Below are 17,956 nucleotides of genomic sequence, written 5' to 3'. Positions count from 1 at the left end.
GCTATTTCAATAGTAAGATAATAATGATATTATAATTATATTTAAGTTGAGTATAACACAAATATAATTATAAGATAATATAATATAAATATATTTGTTTTAGTATCTTCAAATTTTGTAAAAATTTCATAAAGAAATGTATATGTGGGTGAAATATATAGATTGTTGTGTTGCTCTCAAGTCACATAATTTCCATTTTTGCCTTTGGAAAATTAAATATATCTTCGTAACAATCGGATTGTTTAGCTGTTTTTTCTTGCATATTTGAATGAACTTCACTTGGGTAAAATACGGTCAATAATTCCACTCAAACATTAAAAACCCATAAAAATGCAGTAACTAACCTGAGCCATCAAGAGCAGCAGGGCAACACTCTCTGAGGACACGCTAGTGTGATCACAAAACCATTTGAACTCCATTCACTGCTGTATTAGTACTAATAAAACACAATTCAAGATAAAGAACAACTACTCCATATTCACAGAAAGTGATCGTAATCTGAACGCAAGGGTAAAACACTTTTAGGGACTTTCATCCTACAGGATCTTAAATTGATAGTTCAACCAAAGAGCTGTGATAGGAAAAAACATGTTTCTGAATGACAGATGACAGTGAGGACTGACATGTAGCTGGAGAAGAGAAGTGGTCCAAGCACTGAGCCCTGAGGCACCCCAGTAGCTAGATGTTGCGATGTAGACACCTCACCCCTCCAAGACACCACAAAGACTTGAACCATTGGAGTGTGGTACCTCAGATGCCCTTCACCTTGAGGGTTGACAGGAGGATCTGGTGGTTAACCGTGTCAAAAGCTGCAGACAGATCCAGCGAGATGAGTACTGGGGATTTGGAAGCTGCTCTTGCCAGTCTCAGAGAAGGGAGGAAAACATGAAAGGGGGTATTGGGAAATTTCACCTGTAGTAAGTCAGTCTAGTCACTGGGAACATACTACAATTTTGGAATATGCTGAATTTCAGTATTTACTTTACTACAGATAAAATTGTGCCAGTTCCTCCATTAATGTACAGAAAATAATTATTTTTTTAGAAAATTATTGTAATTCACCAAAAGATTTTTTTTTTCTTCTTTTTTTTCCCCCCATTTTTTTCTTCATTTTCCAAAAGTTGTAGTATGTTCCTAGTGACCAGACTGACTTAATACAGGTGAAGTTGTGCCGATACCTTTCATGCATATAATACATAGGCCTACATAAAATTTACAACATCAACAAAACTAAACATGAATTCCTCATAATAATTACCTTCTTGATTCTCACTGTTTTGTTTGGTAAAGTAAATAATATTTAGTAATATTATCATCATTTCCCTATTTTCGTTTGATGTGTTATGCATTGTAATTGTATTAATGTATTTTCCTAGAATGCCAAGGAAAGAAAGGATAAAAAGAAGAAAAAAAACCAAGGAATTCTTTTTTTTTTTTTTTTTTTTTGTGCCCTTTTTGGTCCTTCTGCCCCTGAGGAGGCCTGTTCACGCCACTGGTACTACAGGTGAAATTGCCAATACCTCCATTAATGTAAGTCAGTCTGGTCACTAGGAATGTACTACAACCTTTGGAACATGGATTTTTTGTGTGTGTGTGTGTGTGAATTACAGTAATTTCTAAAATAAATAAATAACTGTTTACATACATATATTAAGGCAGGTAGGCTATTGGCAATATTTAATCTGTAGTAAGTCAGTCTGGTCACTTGGAACTAACTACAACCTTTGGAACATGAAAAAAATAACACTTTTGGTGACTTAGTCTTTTTTTTTTTTTTTTACTTTGTACTGTACAAGCAAGTTATTGGCAGAAGCTCATATAGCCTACACAAAGTCAATCTGCCCACTAGGCATTTACTATAAGCAATTAAATAACGTTCATTTGAATGAATGATTGGATGTTTATATTTTTGGACTGTGAGTGGTATTTGCTGACGGTCCCTTTAGCAGTCTATGCAGCAAACTAACTTTACCGCGCTACACAAGCTTCCTTTTCCGTTCAGTGCTTTGCTTCTGTGCAAAGCATCGTTAGGCACGCACTGTCACTCTCACCACTGTGAAATTCCAGCCGCATTGTAAGTCTGTCTCTACTTTAATTAACTAAATTTAAATTTAAAAACGCATTACGGGGTGATGTGCCCAGAGGTAATAAAAGTGTGTGTTTGTGTGCATAGGTGAAAAATCAAATAAAGGGTATTTTCCCATACTCTCTCAGCTGAGGCAAGTTAAGTTAACGTTATATGCAGCATTGTTTTGTGCAGATGCTGTTTGTGTAGTAGGCTAGGCTAGTCTACACTAAGGAAGCTTGTTTCCGCCACAAAATAAAAAAGGAAGAAGGTGATTGCGACGTGTTATCACAGTTCTGATTTTTTTCCTATCTGCTGTTACTTCATCTCAATTCTGAGAAAAAAACCCCAGAAATTTGACTTTTTCCCTCCGATTTGTGAGGCTAAACTCACAAGTGCGAGTTATAAAATCAGCATAGAGAGATTCGATTTAGTTTGAGACATTTCCCAAAAAAAGAAAAAAACTTTATAAAAACTTGCTGACAGTGTATACCGTTCTGAACTTGTTTAGCAAGCCCTTTTGTGAATGTTTTAGAATACGATGCGTTTCTGATCTTTAAATGTAGGCCTATTTGTAGCCTATAGAAAGTGTTTTTCAGGATGGTGCAGATATATGAAATCTTCAGAAAATGTTACGTTGGTGCAGGAAATTATTTTGTACCATTATAATCATATTATAATTTTCATTTGGTCATGTTTGCACAGGAGCCCCACCCATTCTGATTTAAAAAGATTCCTAACTCCTGTTATTCTACAGTGAATTGTCCACTGGGTTTGAAAACACCAAAATGGCAGAATCTCTCTTTGATCCTGAAAATAATTTAAACTGTCCGATCTGTCTGAATCTGCTAAAGAACCCAGTGACTACATCTTGTGGGCACAGTTTCTGCATGGACTGTATTAAGAGATGCTGGGATGTGGATAGAGGTGTTTACAGCTGCCCTATATGCAGGACGAAATTCAAGAAAAGACCAGCTCTCAGCAGAAGCACTGTGCTTGCTGATATTTTAGAGGGAATGAAGCTGGAAGATCCAGCTGGACCTGGAGACGTGACGTGTGATGTTTGCAAAGGAAGAAAAGTAAAAGCCATCCATTCTTGTTTGGTTTGTATGGCTTCTTACTGCCAAACTCATGTTCGGCCTCATTATGAGTCTAAAGCTTTTAAAAAGCACAAGCTGGTCAAAGCTTCCCCAAATCTACAGCATCAGATCTGCCCTAAACATCATAAAGTACTGGAGATTTACTGCTACAATGACCAGAAGTGTATTTGTGTAGTTTGTATGGGGAATCAGCACAGTGGACATAAAACCGTCTCAGCTGCAGCTGAAATGGCAAAAAAACAGGTACAGTAGGCATTTAATATAAGCTTGTAAATATCGTTCATTTGAATGAATGATTGGACGTTTATATTTTTGGACTGTGAGTGGAATTTGCCGACGGCCCCTTTAGCAGTCTATAGGCGAATATGCAGCAACTTTACCGCGCTACACAAGCTTCCTGTTCCGTTCAGTGTTTGGCAATTTTGCTTGCTTCAGCATTTGTCACATGGCTGGTGACCCTCTTACTTCACAATGTCCAGACCTGAACCCCACTGAAAGCCTCTGGAATGTAAGCAAGAGAGTCTCCAGCCATTAAATAAAGCCAAGCTGCTTAAATGTTTTCGCCAGGAGTGGCATAAAGTCGCCCAACAGCAATGGGGATCATGCCAAGACGCATGAAAGCTGCAATGGGCTTTATGCACAGCTGCACTACTTCCTGAACTTCAGGCAGGTCCTTTGTTTCCTGTCTGCCATTATTGGACAAACTGATTAATCCAGGTGTGCCTGACCACCTGGATTAATCATTTTGTCCAATAATGGCAGACAGGAAACAAAGGACCTGCCTGAAGTTCAGGAAGTAGTGCAGCTGTGCATAAAGCCCATTGGAAATCAGGGTTATTCCACCAAATATTGATTTCTGAACTCTTCCTAAGTTAAAACATTAGTATTGTGTTGTTTAAAAATGAAGATAAACTTGTTTTGCAATATTCGAGGTCTGAAAACACTACATCTTTTTTGGTTATTTTGACCAGTTGTCATTTATTAAAAAAAAAAAAAAAATGCTCTAAATGACAATATTTTTATTTGAAATGTGGAGGAAATGTTGTCAGTAGTTTGTAGAATAAATTAAAAATGTTTGTTTTACTCAAACGGATAAAAATAAATAATAAATCAAGAGAAACTGCTTATTTTTCAGTGGTCTCTAAGTAATTTTTATTGCAAAAACAAGATAATGAACAGCAGATTCATGTACAAATACAAATAAACTGATTGCATAAAGAACTATAAAATAAATGTGTCGTGTGTATGTACAACGTGCAAAAAAAAAAAAAAAAAACTGATTCCATAAAGAACGGGATTCTTATTGATTGTGAATTCATCCTCAGGAAAAACTGAAAATAAAAAAGAGGGATTTCATTCGGAAAACCAATGACATAGACAAGGAGATTCGACAGTCTACGAAAAATTTGGACTTTCATAAGGTAATACTCATTAAACCTGGATTATTTTAGAAATTTGGATAAATGTATGTACACTGCACAGTTATGTTTGTATTTTTGGGATGAGGCTGGATATTATTAAATGGCCATCAGGATGAAGCTAGATGATGTCATACCAGCGGGGGCTAAAGCTAACCAGCAAAACCTTGACCTCGTGACACAAGCAAGCAGCAATGCTTTCTGTCTTTACACTTTTAGGACATCAACTAATTAATTGCTTAACTTATATTTTACTCTGCATAACAAGGAAAAGGATTATGGATAGGAGAAAGTATTTTAACATAAAAAAAAAATCCACTAACATAGTTTATACCATGGTCTGGGTGAATACTCGATTCTGATTGGCATTGACAATGGACACCTCGTCGGGCATTAACCCTTACATATTTTAGCTACTGTATATGATCTGTCATATCAGTGTGTCAGTCAGAAGTTTGACCAAGTCGTGTGTGTTGTGACAGCGCTCTGCACGGGCAGCAGTGAAGCACAGTGACAAAATCTTCACTAAGATCATCCGCTCCATTCAGAACAAACAAGCTGAGGTGAGAAAGAAGATCAGAGCTCAGAAGAGCAAGGAAGTGCGAGATGTAGAGAGTCACATACAGAGACTGGAGAAGGAGATTGTTAAACTACAGAAGGAGAAGTGTAAACTGAAGCCACTTCTACATACTGAGGATCATGTTTATTTCTTCCAGGTAAACTTTTTTTTTTTTTATATATATATATTTTTTATTCTGTGTTGATTCTTGTTTTAAAGGTATTGTTTTTATATTCAATTGCAGAATTATGCTTCCTGTTCTACATTCACTCAGCACACAGCCTCACCCAGGAAGATTAATGACATACAGACATTTGAGAATGTAGAGAAATCTGTATCTCACCTGAAGAAACAACTGGACAAACTCTGTGAAGAGCACATGGGCAGAATATCAAAGACAGGTGAGATAACAATGTCAAGAACTATTCTGCTTTTTAAAAGTACTAAATTTGTACCCAACTTTTCATCTGCATCAAATCTGCCGAGTGGCCTGATACAATGTACTACAGTAAGCAACCAAAAAGTACAAGTACAGTGTGTTGTCTCAACTTAATCTATAAATAAATCTATCTATATAATGGAACAGTTTGAGATGGAGTGCTTATTAGCCGCTTAATTCACCACAACATTGGAGACAGAGACTGTATAATGTCCTGTTATCTGTCAGATAACATCTCCAAAATGTTAAATACCTTTTGACTAGTAACCAAAAGTCCAAATCACAGTCTCTGCTGCACCAATTTAACTGATATAAATACTAGTGTAGAACATTGCATAGAAACTGTGTCTATTGCTCGTTTAGTGAGATCAAATAATAAATCTACTGCAGGATCTAGGAAAAATCTAATTGTTATTAAAACAGAAAATGTTGCTATTAGTAAACAAAAACAATTTCTAAAGCTAGGTCTTCTAAACATTAGATCACTCACACCTAAGGCAGTGATTGTAAATGAAATAGTCACAGATAATAGCTTCGATGTACTTTGCCTTACTGAAACCTGGCTTAAACCAAATGATTATTTCGGTCTAAATGAGTCTACTCCATCAGGATACTCCTATAAGCATGAGCCCCGTCTGATTGGTCGTGGCGGCGGTGTTGCAACAATCTATAGAGATATTCTCAATGTTACTCAGAAAACGGGTTATAAGTTTATTTCGTTTGAAGTACTTGTACTAAATGTTATGCTCTTAGATAAACATCCCTATTATCTCTAGCCTTGGCTTCCCTATATAGACCGCCTGGGCCTTACGCTGATTTCCTAAAAGAGTTTGCAGATTTTCTCTCAGACCTATTAGTCAATGTCGATAAAGCATTAATTGTTGGAGATTTTAACATACACGTAGATAATCCAAATGATGCGTTAGGGGCTGCGTTTACAGATTTATTAAATTCCTTTGGGGTCAAGCAAAACGTTACCGGACCAACTCATCGTTTTAATCATACACTCGATTTAATTATATCACATGGAACCGATCCAACCGATATAGACATCATTCCACAAAGTGATGATGTCACTGACCATTACATGGTAACTTGCATATTACGTACTCCTGTAATATGTCATGCTGCGCTGCGTTATCGATCAGGCAGAACAATCCTTCCATCCACCATAGATAATTTTTCAAATAGCTTATTTGATCTGTCTCAGCTGCTCAGTGAACCCAAACAAATAGATGAACTAGAGGAATTAACTAGCACTATGAGCACCATTCTCTCTGGAACATTGGATATTGTTGCACCCATTAGATTAAAAAAGGTCAGAGAGAAAAGTAAAGCACCCTGGTACAACAATACTACGCATGTTCTAAAGAGAGAAACCCGTAATTTAGAGCGTAAATGGAAACAAACTAATTTAGAGGTCTTTAGAATCGCGTGGAAAGACAGTATGTCACGTTATAAAAAGGCCCTAAAATCGGCCAGGGCCGAGCACCTCCGCAAACTAATAGAAAACAACCAAAACAATCCTAGGTTTTTATTTAACACCGTGGCTAGACTAACAAATAAACAGATGTCACCTGAACAAAATATTCCGTTACAGTTTAGTAGCAATGATTTCATGAAGTTCTTCACTGAGAAAATAGAAAACATCAGAACCACAATTGTAAACGTTCAGTCCTCAATCGCGCTTTATAATTCAGCCTCAACTATCACCCCACAAGAACAATTACAGTGCTTTACAACTATAGAACAAAAAGAGTTAAATAAACTTATCACTTCATCTAAAACAACAACATGTTTATTAGATCCTATACCCACTAAACTACTGAAAGAAGTGTTACCTGTAGTGGAAGAGCCTCTCCTCAATATTATTAACTCATCTTTATCTTTAGGTCATGTTCCAAGAACATTTAAATTGGCAGTTATAAAACCACTCATTAAGAAACCACAATTAGATCATAATAATCTAGCAAATTATAGACCCATTTCAAATCTTCCTTTTATGTCTAAAATACTAGAAAAAGTTGTATCCGCCCAACTGGGCTCTTTCTTGCAAGAAAATGACATCTATGAAAAGTTTCAGTCTGGTTTCAGGCCGCATCATAGCACTGAAACTGCGCTCGTTAAAATCACAAATGATTTACTATTAGCTTCTGACCAAGGCTGTATCTCAATACTAGTTTTACTTGATCTTAGTGCTGCGTTCGATACTATAGATCACACAATACTCTTAGATCGACTACAAAATTATACTGGTGTTCAAGGACAAGCATTAAGCTGGTTCAGATCATACTTATCTGACCGCTACCATTTTGTCTATTTAAATGGAGAAAAATCGATCATAACTCCAGTAAACTATGGAGTGCCGCAGGGATCTGTGTTGGGCCCTCTGTTATTCTCAATATATATGCTGCCACTTGGAAATATTATAAGGAAACATGGAATTAGTTTCCATTGTTATGCTGATGACACTCAAATCTATATTTCATCACGGCCAGATGAAAACGCTAAATTATCCAAACTGACAGAGTGTGTTAAAGATATAAAAGATTGGATGACGCGCAATTTTCTTTTATTAAATCCAGACAAGACAGAGGTACTAATCATCGGTTCAAAAAAACATCCACAAAACCTCTCACACTACAACTTTAACATAGTAGGATGTCCTGTTACTTTATCCTCTACAGTAAAAGACCTGGGTGTTATACTAGACTCCAACCTGTCTTTTGAAAATCATATTTCATATGTTACAAGAACAGCCTTTTTCCACCTTAGAAACATTGCTAAGCTACGTAACATGCTATCAGTTTCTGATGCAGAAAAGTTAGTTCATGCATTCATGACATCGAGACAAGATTACTGTAATGCTTTATTAGCCGGTTGTCCTGCATCCTTAATAAACAAGCTACAGTTAGTCCAAAATGCCGCCGCTAGAGTTCTTACTAGATCAAGAAAATATGATCATATAACACCAATTTTATCATCACATTGGTTACCTATAAAGTTCCGTATTAATTACAAGGTATTGCTACTGACTTATAAAACCTAAACCTAAACGGCTTAGCTCCAGTCTATTTAACGGACCTTCTATCGCCCTATAATCCATCGCGCTCTTTAAGATCACTAAATTCGAGGCTTTTGGTCATACCTAGGATATCTAGGTCCACCAAAGGAGGGAGAGCATTTTCACATTTAGCTCCAAAACTCTGGAATAGTCTTCCAGATACTGTTTGTTGCTCAGACTCCCTCTCCCAGTTTAAAACTAGATTAAAGACGCATCTCTTCAGCCAGGCATTCATATAATACTTTTAATCTTACAGTTAAATCCGACCTCTAGTTCATAGACGCCAGAGGAGAACTGGCCCCCGACTGAGCCTGGGTTCTCCCAAGGTTTTTTTTTTTTTCTCCATCAGGTCAACTGATGGAGTTTTTTTCGGTTCCTTGCCACTGTTGCCTTTGGCTTGCTCAGTTGGGGATACTTAATTTAATTAATCAACAATACTATTGATCAGCATTACCAAACGTGGACGTTTTCCACTAGAAACAAACATTGATGTATTATTTTAATTTAATACTGTGAAGCTGCTTTGATACAATCAGTATTGTGAAAAGCGCTATATAAATAAACTTGACTTATAAAGATATAAATGGGAGAATCACATCGCTGTGGGAATGTTGACTGAAAACTGTTCCTCAAATGTTGTATAACATTGTCATCTGACTGATGCAGCGAATTCCCACATAATATTGTATATCTGTCTTCATAGTTGCTGATGTCCAAATATTTAAAAGCAGGTTCCAGAGCAGTAAGTACACGTTTTCTATTAGAAAAAAACATTTTTTTTTGACATAACATCATTCAATACTAAAGGCCATAGGTTGTTCAAAGATGCTCACATACTTAGCAAATAACTGTCATGTTTTAGTTCTTTACTCACTGAAACATGCATGTTTTTTTGTTTTTTTTAGATCAATACTGCCATCTGTTGCTGAACGAGACGGATGCGTAAGTGTATTTAGAAATTTTAAACCACACTTTTCATACATGCTAATCTTTTTTTTTTTCTTTAAAAAAATGATAGCAGTGTCTGAGGTATTTATTAATCATAGATATTTCCTGTCATCATGTATTATCACTTAGATCTCGTCTAAGACATGTTCACTCTAACACACAGCCTTAATTGTTTTATTGCTTTAATAAAACAGCAATATGAGAAAATACACAATGTTAAATAAATAATAATATTTTAATAATAACAATAATCAATTCTTCCATTAATGAAATTAGTACATTCATATAATATTAAATTGTTTTGTGGTTATGTGGTTATGTCTTTGTGTTTGATTAACCCTTGAACTTGCCTGTTTGTCAGCTTTATTGTTTTTTAATCAGTTATCACATCTGTGCATATTTTGTGTAGTTGATTTAGCAACTACTCTTTTCTATGTAAAAACTTATTTCTAAAAAATATGATTGTTTGAATATTGATTGCAGTGACGAGGATTCGGAAACGGATTCGGAATCGGATTCGGAATCGGAATCGGAATCGGAATGGGAATATTAGACTGCATCTACCAAAGGACCTTGTTACTGAATGGGTAACAGTATACGGGATAATGTAGAGCGAGGCGGTTGTTATAGCGAATACAACCCCTTCAGGATGATTCAAGTCCTGATCATGGCTATAAAACTATTGCTCAGTTACTCAGTAAATATTTCTGTGTGATAATTATGAAAAACATTTCAACAGAACAATGGATTTTTTGGAATGGCTCATTGACTAATTAACCTGTTATGTTTGGATGTGCCATACAAAATATTGTCAAATTCCAGCACTAGGTGGTGCTATAACAGAAATGTTCTCATAATTCTGCAACCATTTGATGATGGAAGTTGAAATTCTGCCTGCTGTTTCTTTGTTATTCATGTGTCAACACAAACTTATTTGTCCAGAGATCATCTGTACAAATCAACAAAAAATTAAATGCTCACATTTCAACTGTTAGGCTATTTCAATAGTAAGATAATAATGCTATTATAATTATATTTAAGTTGAGTATAACACAAATATAATTATAAGATAATATAAAGATATCATATTTGTTTTAGTGTCTTCAATTTTTTTTTTAAATTTTATAAAGGAATGTATATATGGTTGAAATATATAGATTGTTGCTCTCAAGTCACAATTTCCATTTTTGCCTTTGGAAAATTAAAAATACTGTATCTTCGTAACAATCGGATTGTTTAGCTGTTTTTTCTTGCATATTTGAATGAACTTCACTTGGGTAAAATATGGTCAATAATGCCACTCAAACATTTAAAAACCCATAAAAATGCAGTAACTAACCTGACCCATCAAGAGCAGCAGGGCAACACTCTCTGAGGACACGCTAGTGTGATCACAAAACCATTTTAACTCGATTCACTGCTGTATTAGTACTAATAAAACACAATTCAAGATAAAGAACAACTACTCCATATTCACAGAAAGTGATCGTAATCTGAACGCAAGGGTAAAACACTTTTAGGTACTTTCATCCTACAGGATCTTAAACTGATAGTTCAACAAAAAATAAAAATTCTGTCATCATTTACTCAGCCTCGTGTTGTTCCAAACCTGTATGAGTTTCTTTCTTCTGTTGAAGATATGTGGACGATATTTTAAAGAATGTTGGCAACCAGACAGTTGACAGGTTTGGAACAACTTGAGGGTGAGTACATGACAGAATTTTCAATTTTGGGTGAATTATCCCTTTAAGTGGGACAAACTTCCTCTTAATTACCAGGAATATCAACATTCATTTAATTTTAACTGTCATTATGAAAAAAAAAAAAACTCCACAATACTAATAGTATTACATCTGCAGGAAGCATCAGGTGTAGAAAAGACTGATGAGTTATTAACTTGTACACCTTCTAGAACTTTCAGCATCTGAGGTTTGTACCTGCTGCTTTTGGACTCTTTTGTGGAGTGTTTATTTGACCTAGAGAAGAGAAGAAATCCTGATGGAATGAGCCATGGAGAAAATGTACACTGATTTTTTCAGTCAAAAAAATCAGTGTTTGAAAGCTTGTAAAAGAGATGCTATAATCATTTATATTAAATTCTAATGTTCTCTCATGTCATTCCAAACTTGTATGACTTGCGTTCTTCTGTGGAACTCAAGAGCTGATACTCTGAAGAATGATGGACTTCACTGACTTGGACAGAAAAAAACAGACCTTGTACACAAAAAAATAAATAAAAAGTTGCAACTTGGATGTTTAAGTCATTTAAACTTAAATTACATTAACTTAACAAACGAGTTAATCTTGTATGACTTATTAAAGTTCAAAATTGCTTATTTTAATGTTAAAGCATTGTAAAAATATGTTGTCATAAAAAAAAATACATCTTTTTTGTTCCACAGAAGTATAAATGCATACAATATGAGGGAAATCATTTAATTCGCCCAAAAATGGGTCAATTTAATAATGTGATGGCATGTAATACTTTCAGTTTCTTCGTGTGAATTAACATTCTTTTTTTCGTCTGAAAGATCGTGAATGTCAGTCAGCTAAATGTGCATCATAATTCTTTGTTCAATTTAAAACATGTTCTTTGTGATAATGAAGGTGTTTTATATTGTTTTTAATAATAATAATAATAATAAAAAAATGAATTTCAGAAAAACAAACAAACACAAGGGGGGTCAAACATTTATTTGGCCTAATCGTACAACATCTTATTAACACTTGGAAATGTTAGCAAAATAAAGAGTCAGAAAATGTATGTACAGAGACTTAACAGAACAAAAATATATATTTGATAAAAGCAGTGGTTTAATTCCCCTTTGTCCTAAACTTTGAAATGTGTAGCTAGATCTGATTAAAACTGTAAAACATCATTAAAAACAGACTAAGACTAAAACCTATATTCACTCGCCCAGATCTTCTGACACCCTACAGTCTTCAGGGCTAAACATTGGAATGTAGAGCTATTTAAACACTTTTTAAAAAGATTTTTTTTATTGTTTTATTTTTTTTGTTTTGTTTTACATTGTCCTTTAACCAACTCCTAAGAGGACAATTTGTCATTTCACTCATCAGCCCTGAAAAATCAAGGATCGGATGAAGTTTAAAAGAGAAAAATGACTGAAAAGTTTGTGAACAGGGAGCCACGCTCTTCCATCCGCTGCTTTTCCTCTGAGGCGGAAAATCCATCAGTCATCAATCCATACACAGAGCATTACAGGCCCCATTCCCAACAACGCTCTTGACGTGCGGCACCATGGACCGACTCGGGTCAGGAACACACCACTGAATAGTGACCGTTATCAGCAAAGGTGGTAAAAGAACTTGGATTCTCTGTAGTATTGCTGTAACTGTAAGATTGTGGCTCAAGTCTCATATATTTATATATATTTATATATATATTTATATATTTCAATCTCAAAAAGAAACAAAAAAAAAGGATAAAGATAAACAGTCTAGGTTGCCACAGAGAAGTGAGGTCACTCTGTAGCCGGCTCCGGGTCCGAGGTTGTGGTGGGCGTGGTCTCTTCAGCAGGGGCGGGGCTATCGTCAGATTTTGTAGTCTCCTCTGTGGGCGCGGCTTCTGTTTCCTGGGCGGGCTCTTCTGCTTTAGGCTCCTCCTCTGCTTTAGGCTCCGCCTCTGGCTTTGGCTCCGCCTCCACCTCAGGTGCCGTTGTCTCATTGGTCACCTCCTCCGCTGGCTCCTCCTCTTTGGTTTCCGTGGCAGCCTGGCCGTTCTCCTCGGGTTTGTCTTCGGTTGTGGGCGTGGCCGCGGTCGCGGTCTCTGCTGCCTCCTCGCTTCCCTTTTTGTTCTTCTTCAGGGAAATTCCTTTGAATTTGAAGGAGTTCTTCAGTGAGAATTTCTTCTTCTTCTTGGTTTCCTTTGGAGCTTCCCCGTCGGATTTGGTGGCGTCTCCCTCGGTAGCAGGCGCGGCTTCAATGCCGTCTCCCGCCTCCGTTTTTTCGACCTCCTCCTCCTTGGAAACCTCCGCGGTTCCGTTTCCATCTGCGGCCACGGCTTCTCCATCTGGCTTGGTGGAAACGTCGCCGTTGGTTTTCACATGGCCATTTTCCTGAAGAGATAAGCAGAAACAGGGTAGATAAGCCAAATGCATCTTGGCACACACACGCAGAGACAGAAAAAAGCAAAGGGGTTATGCTGGCAAATGCTTGTTTTTATAGTTATAGTGAATATGAAATGCTTGCTTTATAGTATAGTTTATAGCACAGTATTTTTCAAGCATTTCATTTAACCTGTAGTGATACCACTCATTTTTATTTTGATCCAATACTAAGTAGGCTACTTACAAAGCATAGCTTATAGTGTGTGTGTATATATGTATGTATACTGCTATTGATATTTATAAATAAATAATGCAATCACTAGTAAAAAACACTTCAATATAGAATTAGACCTCGCAATATGAGAAGAATTGAGATTTCAAGATCAATCTGCCCATCACAAACCCCTAAAATACCTCAAATAGATATCAATTACAGCATGTTAGTGAATTCCTAGAAAATACTGTTTTTCAGGCACAAACGAATGTGTAGGACTGCTGCATTATATTACATTAAAAACCGAAGCAACACCCAGTTTAACCCAAAAGCAGAAGTACATCGTGTAATTACACACTGCATGCACTAGGGGCAGTGTTGCTCCACTAATAATCATCCACAGCTCAGAAAACCAGCCACTGCCAGACAGAACAAAGAAAAGGGAGACAGCAACCTAAGATGGCATTTAAAACAATATCTGACTCTAAAACACCTCCTTTTTTCTTACAATTACTGGAAATCGGACAACTAGCCATTCAGGTGATGTATCAACCGAGCACTATAGCCCTGAGATACGGTCACTATCTCGTTTCAAGTATTGGGGTCTTTAAATCACATGCATAAAGATGCATGTGAAATAATACATTTAGTTAATTAATAAAGAGAAGAGCTCTCTCATTACATATGGAGGGGGAAGGGTGCATATGCATTAAGGGGGGTGGGTAGAATGAGTACTAATGAAGTACCAGAGGAATGGTCCATGCATTCACACACACACATGCATTGCATTGTTTGCAGATCAGCAGAAGCGCTCTGCATCATTTGCATGCAGCTCTGCAACCTTTTGTTCTCAATTCGGGTTACTGCCAGTTTCAGCGCCAGCACACGACCACAGAGTCTGCCTGATAACTAACTAAAGCAACTAAAATATGGGCTCAGAAAACACGATTTTTAAAAACAAATCAAAGAGAGAGAGAGTTTAAATACAGATTTTCTACCCTAAACTCACAAAATTACAAAAGCCATCTACACAAAATCTTCTTTTGGAACTGAGATGATAGCTTATTGTTGCCATAACCAATTGGATTATCAAAAAATGTACCACAAATTCCAATATTAATTTGTTAAAAACTAATTGTTAGATAAATGGGATCAATAAAAGGGGAAAAATCATTGATACGATGCCATTCAAATGTATCAGAAAGCTGGTAGTTCAGTCAGAAAAGTGCTTGGAATAGATCCTCACCTGACCATTGGCTTTATCAGCCACGGCTTTTCCGTCCACTGTCGCTTCACCTTTAGTCAACTGAGCACCCATCCTCCTTTGTGTCTTCTTCAAAGAGATAAAAATGAAAATAAAGGCAGAAAAAAAACCCTGAGGGTCCTTAAATTCAAACCCACACAGCAGAGACGGCGAGCGAGCGCGTAGATTCCTGGTGTGTGTTTTAAACTGCTGTGCTCAGCAGACAGAAATAAAGGCTGGTTTCTGGTAGTAAATCCACACGGCTCTGCGGGGAGAGCAAACTAAGAGTTTCACAGCTACAAGTGTGAGTATTTGTCTGTGTGACTCCACCCAGAAGCTACGCTGCCCAATCTGCACCAGAGGGCTGGAGCTTCATCTGCCCCATTCAAACACACTCCTGTAGATTACTGGAGCTTCAGAAAGACTCCACTGGATGGATGCACTACTGTTATTGGGAATTTTATAATTATTTGAACAGTAGTATTCACAGCCTCATCATATGTCTAAAAGATAATGAGATATAAAACAGTATTACATGAAGCATTAACTTTGTTATTTGCTACTAACATTATTTGTCATGCTGCATTAACTTACATGAAAAATAGGCAATTTATTAATATTCTTTGTTTTTTACTTTAGTTTAAATTTATTAAACTAAACATGATTTTTTGATCATTTTTTTTAATCATTAATGAATTCATCTTTTTTTTTTTTTTCTTTCTATTATACAGCCAGCCCTGTGATGACATCATTTTGGAGGGAAAGCAACAGCACCAACATCAGTGAGTATTAGCAATGGAATGAATGGATTCTGTGACGTTCTCTTAGTTAGTTGGTTTGCAAAAGCACGCCATCCGGTAAAATGAAGGTACATTTGGTTTGATAATATCAGCATTTCAAATGATAGTTGATCTCTCAATCCCTCACTGAGCAATGGCTAATGTTAGCTCTTCCGTTCTGTTCCTTTCCTTGCCGTTGTGTAAATAATCAAGCTGTAACTGTAGTTTGACCACAGCATATTTTTGAATGTCTACTCTACACTTTTATAGAAATTCTTTGTTAAGGCATATCAGGAGTGAACCTTTTTTATTTATTTTTTGTGGTTTTATTCATTCACACCTCCACCAGGTTACGGCCCACATTTGTGTGATATTATCTGACCTCAACACGTGTGATTTGAAAAACCCTTCCAGTGAACACTATAGATAAGTGCATGGCAGCTTTTGTTGTGTAGCAACAGATACAAATACAGTGCTATGCATAAGTTTAGACACCCATGCTAAAGTTGACTAAAAAGAGGAATAAAAAATCATCTTTTGGAAATTGAACTAAATGCCTTAATTTAAAAAAATAGGAAAAATCCAACCTTTAAGGACACCAATTTTCTTTGTGAATGAATAATGTATCGTAAATAAATAAATGTTCTTCCTTAAAATACAGGGTGCATAAGTTTGGACACCCCTATGTTAAATTCCCATAGAGGCAGGCAGATTTTTATTTTTAAAGGCCAGTTACTTCATGGATCCAGGATACTATGCATCCTGATAAAGTTCCCTTGGCCTTTGGAATTAAAATAGCCCCACATCATCACATAGCCTTCACCATACCTAGAGATTGGCATGGAGTACTTTCCATAAGATCATCTCTCAATGCAAATCAAACTAGCTTTTAGGCTAACTGAAATAAAACCATGCCAATCTCTAGGTATGGTGAAGGCTATGTGATGATGTGGGGCTATTTTAATTCCAAAGGCCAAGGGAACTTTATCAGGATAAAGTATCCTAAAAAATAAATAAAAAAAATACTTAAAAATAAAAATCTGCCTGCCTCTATGGGAATTTAACATAGGGGTGTCCAAACTTATGCACCCTGTATTTTAAGGAAGAACATTTATTTATTTACGATACATTATTCATTCACAAAGAAAATTGGTGTCCTTAAAGGTTGGATTTTTCCTAATTTTTTTAATTAAGGCATTAAGTTCAATTTCCAAAAGATGATTTTTTATTCCTCTTTTTAGTCAACTTTAGCATGGGTGTCTAAACTTATGCATAGCACTGTACATGGACATCATATGTTTTATTGATGGTCAGCAAAACAGATTACATTTGAGAAGCATTTTTCCGACAAAATGAGCGAAGCCTTGAACCCACAAACATTTTGCATTTGAAGCATATGTAAATAGGAATAAAACAGTAAACCGCCACTGCTGTATCATATTTGATACACAAAGAGCTCTAAATTATCAACATGATCTAAACATGAAAAACCTGTTCATGCAAAACACAATCATGCCTTCTGTGTCTGATTGATACTTGATACTTTTTTAGCAAGTAAAAGGCCTTTTTGTGTAATTCTAGAAATGTCCACCTTCAGGTCATCATGGTTCATGTGTCTTTTTTTTCTGTGCAATTTTTAATGACGTAAATGTAAGAATAACTTTTATGTTATCAGAATTTAGAAAGAGCTTTATTGCCAATATGCTTACACATACAAGGAATTTGATTAAAAATAAATAGCCTATTTAAAATACACAATATAGCCAATATATTAGTAATATTTAAATATATTACTAATATTTCAAGGTGAACATTTACTGGACAGAAACAACTTTACTTGATTATCCAAACTTTTTTCTTCTTTTTATTTATATAATGTTAAAATGTATCAAATGCATCCATCAGGCTTTTAAGGAATGATTATTCGTTCATCGCTCAATCATCATTGTATTGCATTTTATGTTTTGCCCCCCTAAATAAAAACTACAGAGATTTGATAATAAAACTAAGCATTTAAATATCGTCTTAATAAGATATAGAAATGGCAGATATGACAA

General features: G+C 36.0%; 2 protein-coding genes across 3 annotated transcripts; one reads left to right on the top strand and one right to left on the bottom strand.

Moving 5' to 3' along the window:
* Positions 1–1,842: 1,842 nt before the first annotated feature.
* Positions 1,843–10,815, top strand: LOC307149621 (tripartite motif-containing protein 29-like). 2 transcript variants are annotated; one of them, XM_079856039.1, is made up of 8 exons: positions 1,843–2,074; positions 2,771–3,408; positions 4,491–4,586; positions 5,066–5,299; positions 5,387–5,543; positions 9,349–9,387; positions 9,551–9,587; positions 10,077–10,815. In XM_079856039.1, exons 2-8 carry the CDS (start codon positions 2,854–2,856, stop codon positions 10,144–10,146), a joined length of 1,188 nt encoding a protein of 395 aa, XP_079712165.1. In that variant the 5' UTR covers positions 1,843–2,074; positions 2,771–2,853; the 3' UTR covers positions 10,147–10,815. The 2 variants fall into 2 exon arrangements, with proteins under 2 accessions (XP_079712165.1, XP_079712166.1); XM_079856040.1 differs by lacking the exon at positions 1,843–2,074 and having other exon boundaries at positions 2,564–3,408.
* A 1,457-nt stretch (positions 10,816–12,272) lies between these two features.
* On the bottom strand, positions 12,273–15,418 carry marcksl1a (MARCKS-like 1a). Its single transcript, XM_079855018.1, has 2 exons — positions 15,124–15,418; positions 12,273–13,672 (listed from the first exon to the last, which is right to left on the bottom strand). Exons 1-2 carry the CDS (start codon positions 15,193–15,195, stop codon positions 13,079–13,081), a joined length of 666 nt encoding a protein of 221 aa, XP_079711144.1. The 5' UTR covers positions 15,196–15,418; the 3' UTR covers positions 12,273–13,078.
* Positions 15,419–17,956: the final 2,538 nt, after the last annotated feature.

Source organism: Squalius cephalus, assembly GCF_949319135.1.
Source record: "Squalius cephalus genome assembly, chromosome: 21".
In the NCBI taxonomy this organism is placed as follows: Eukaryota; Metazoa; Chordata; class Actinopteri; order Cypriniformes; family Leuciscidae; genus Squalius; species Squalius cephalus.
The sequence above is the reverse complement of the archived record's forward strand: the minus strand, read 5'-3'. Positions and strand labels throughout refer to the sequence as shown.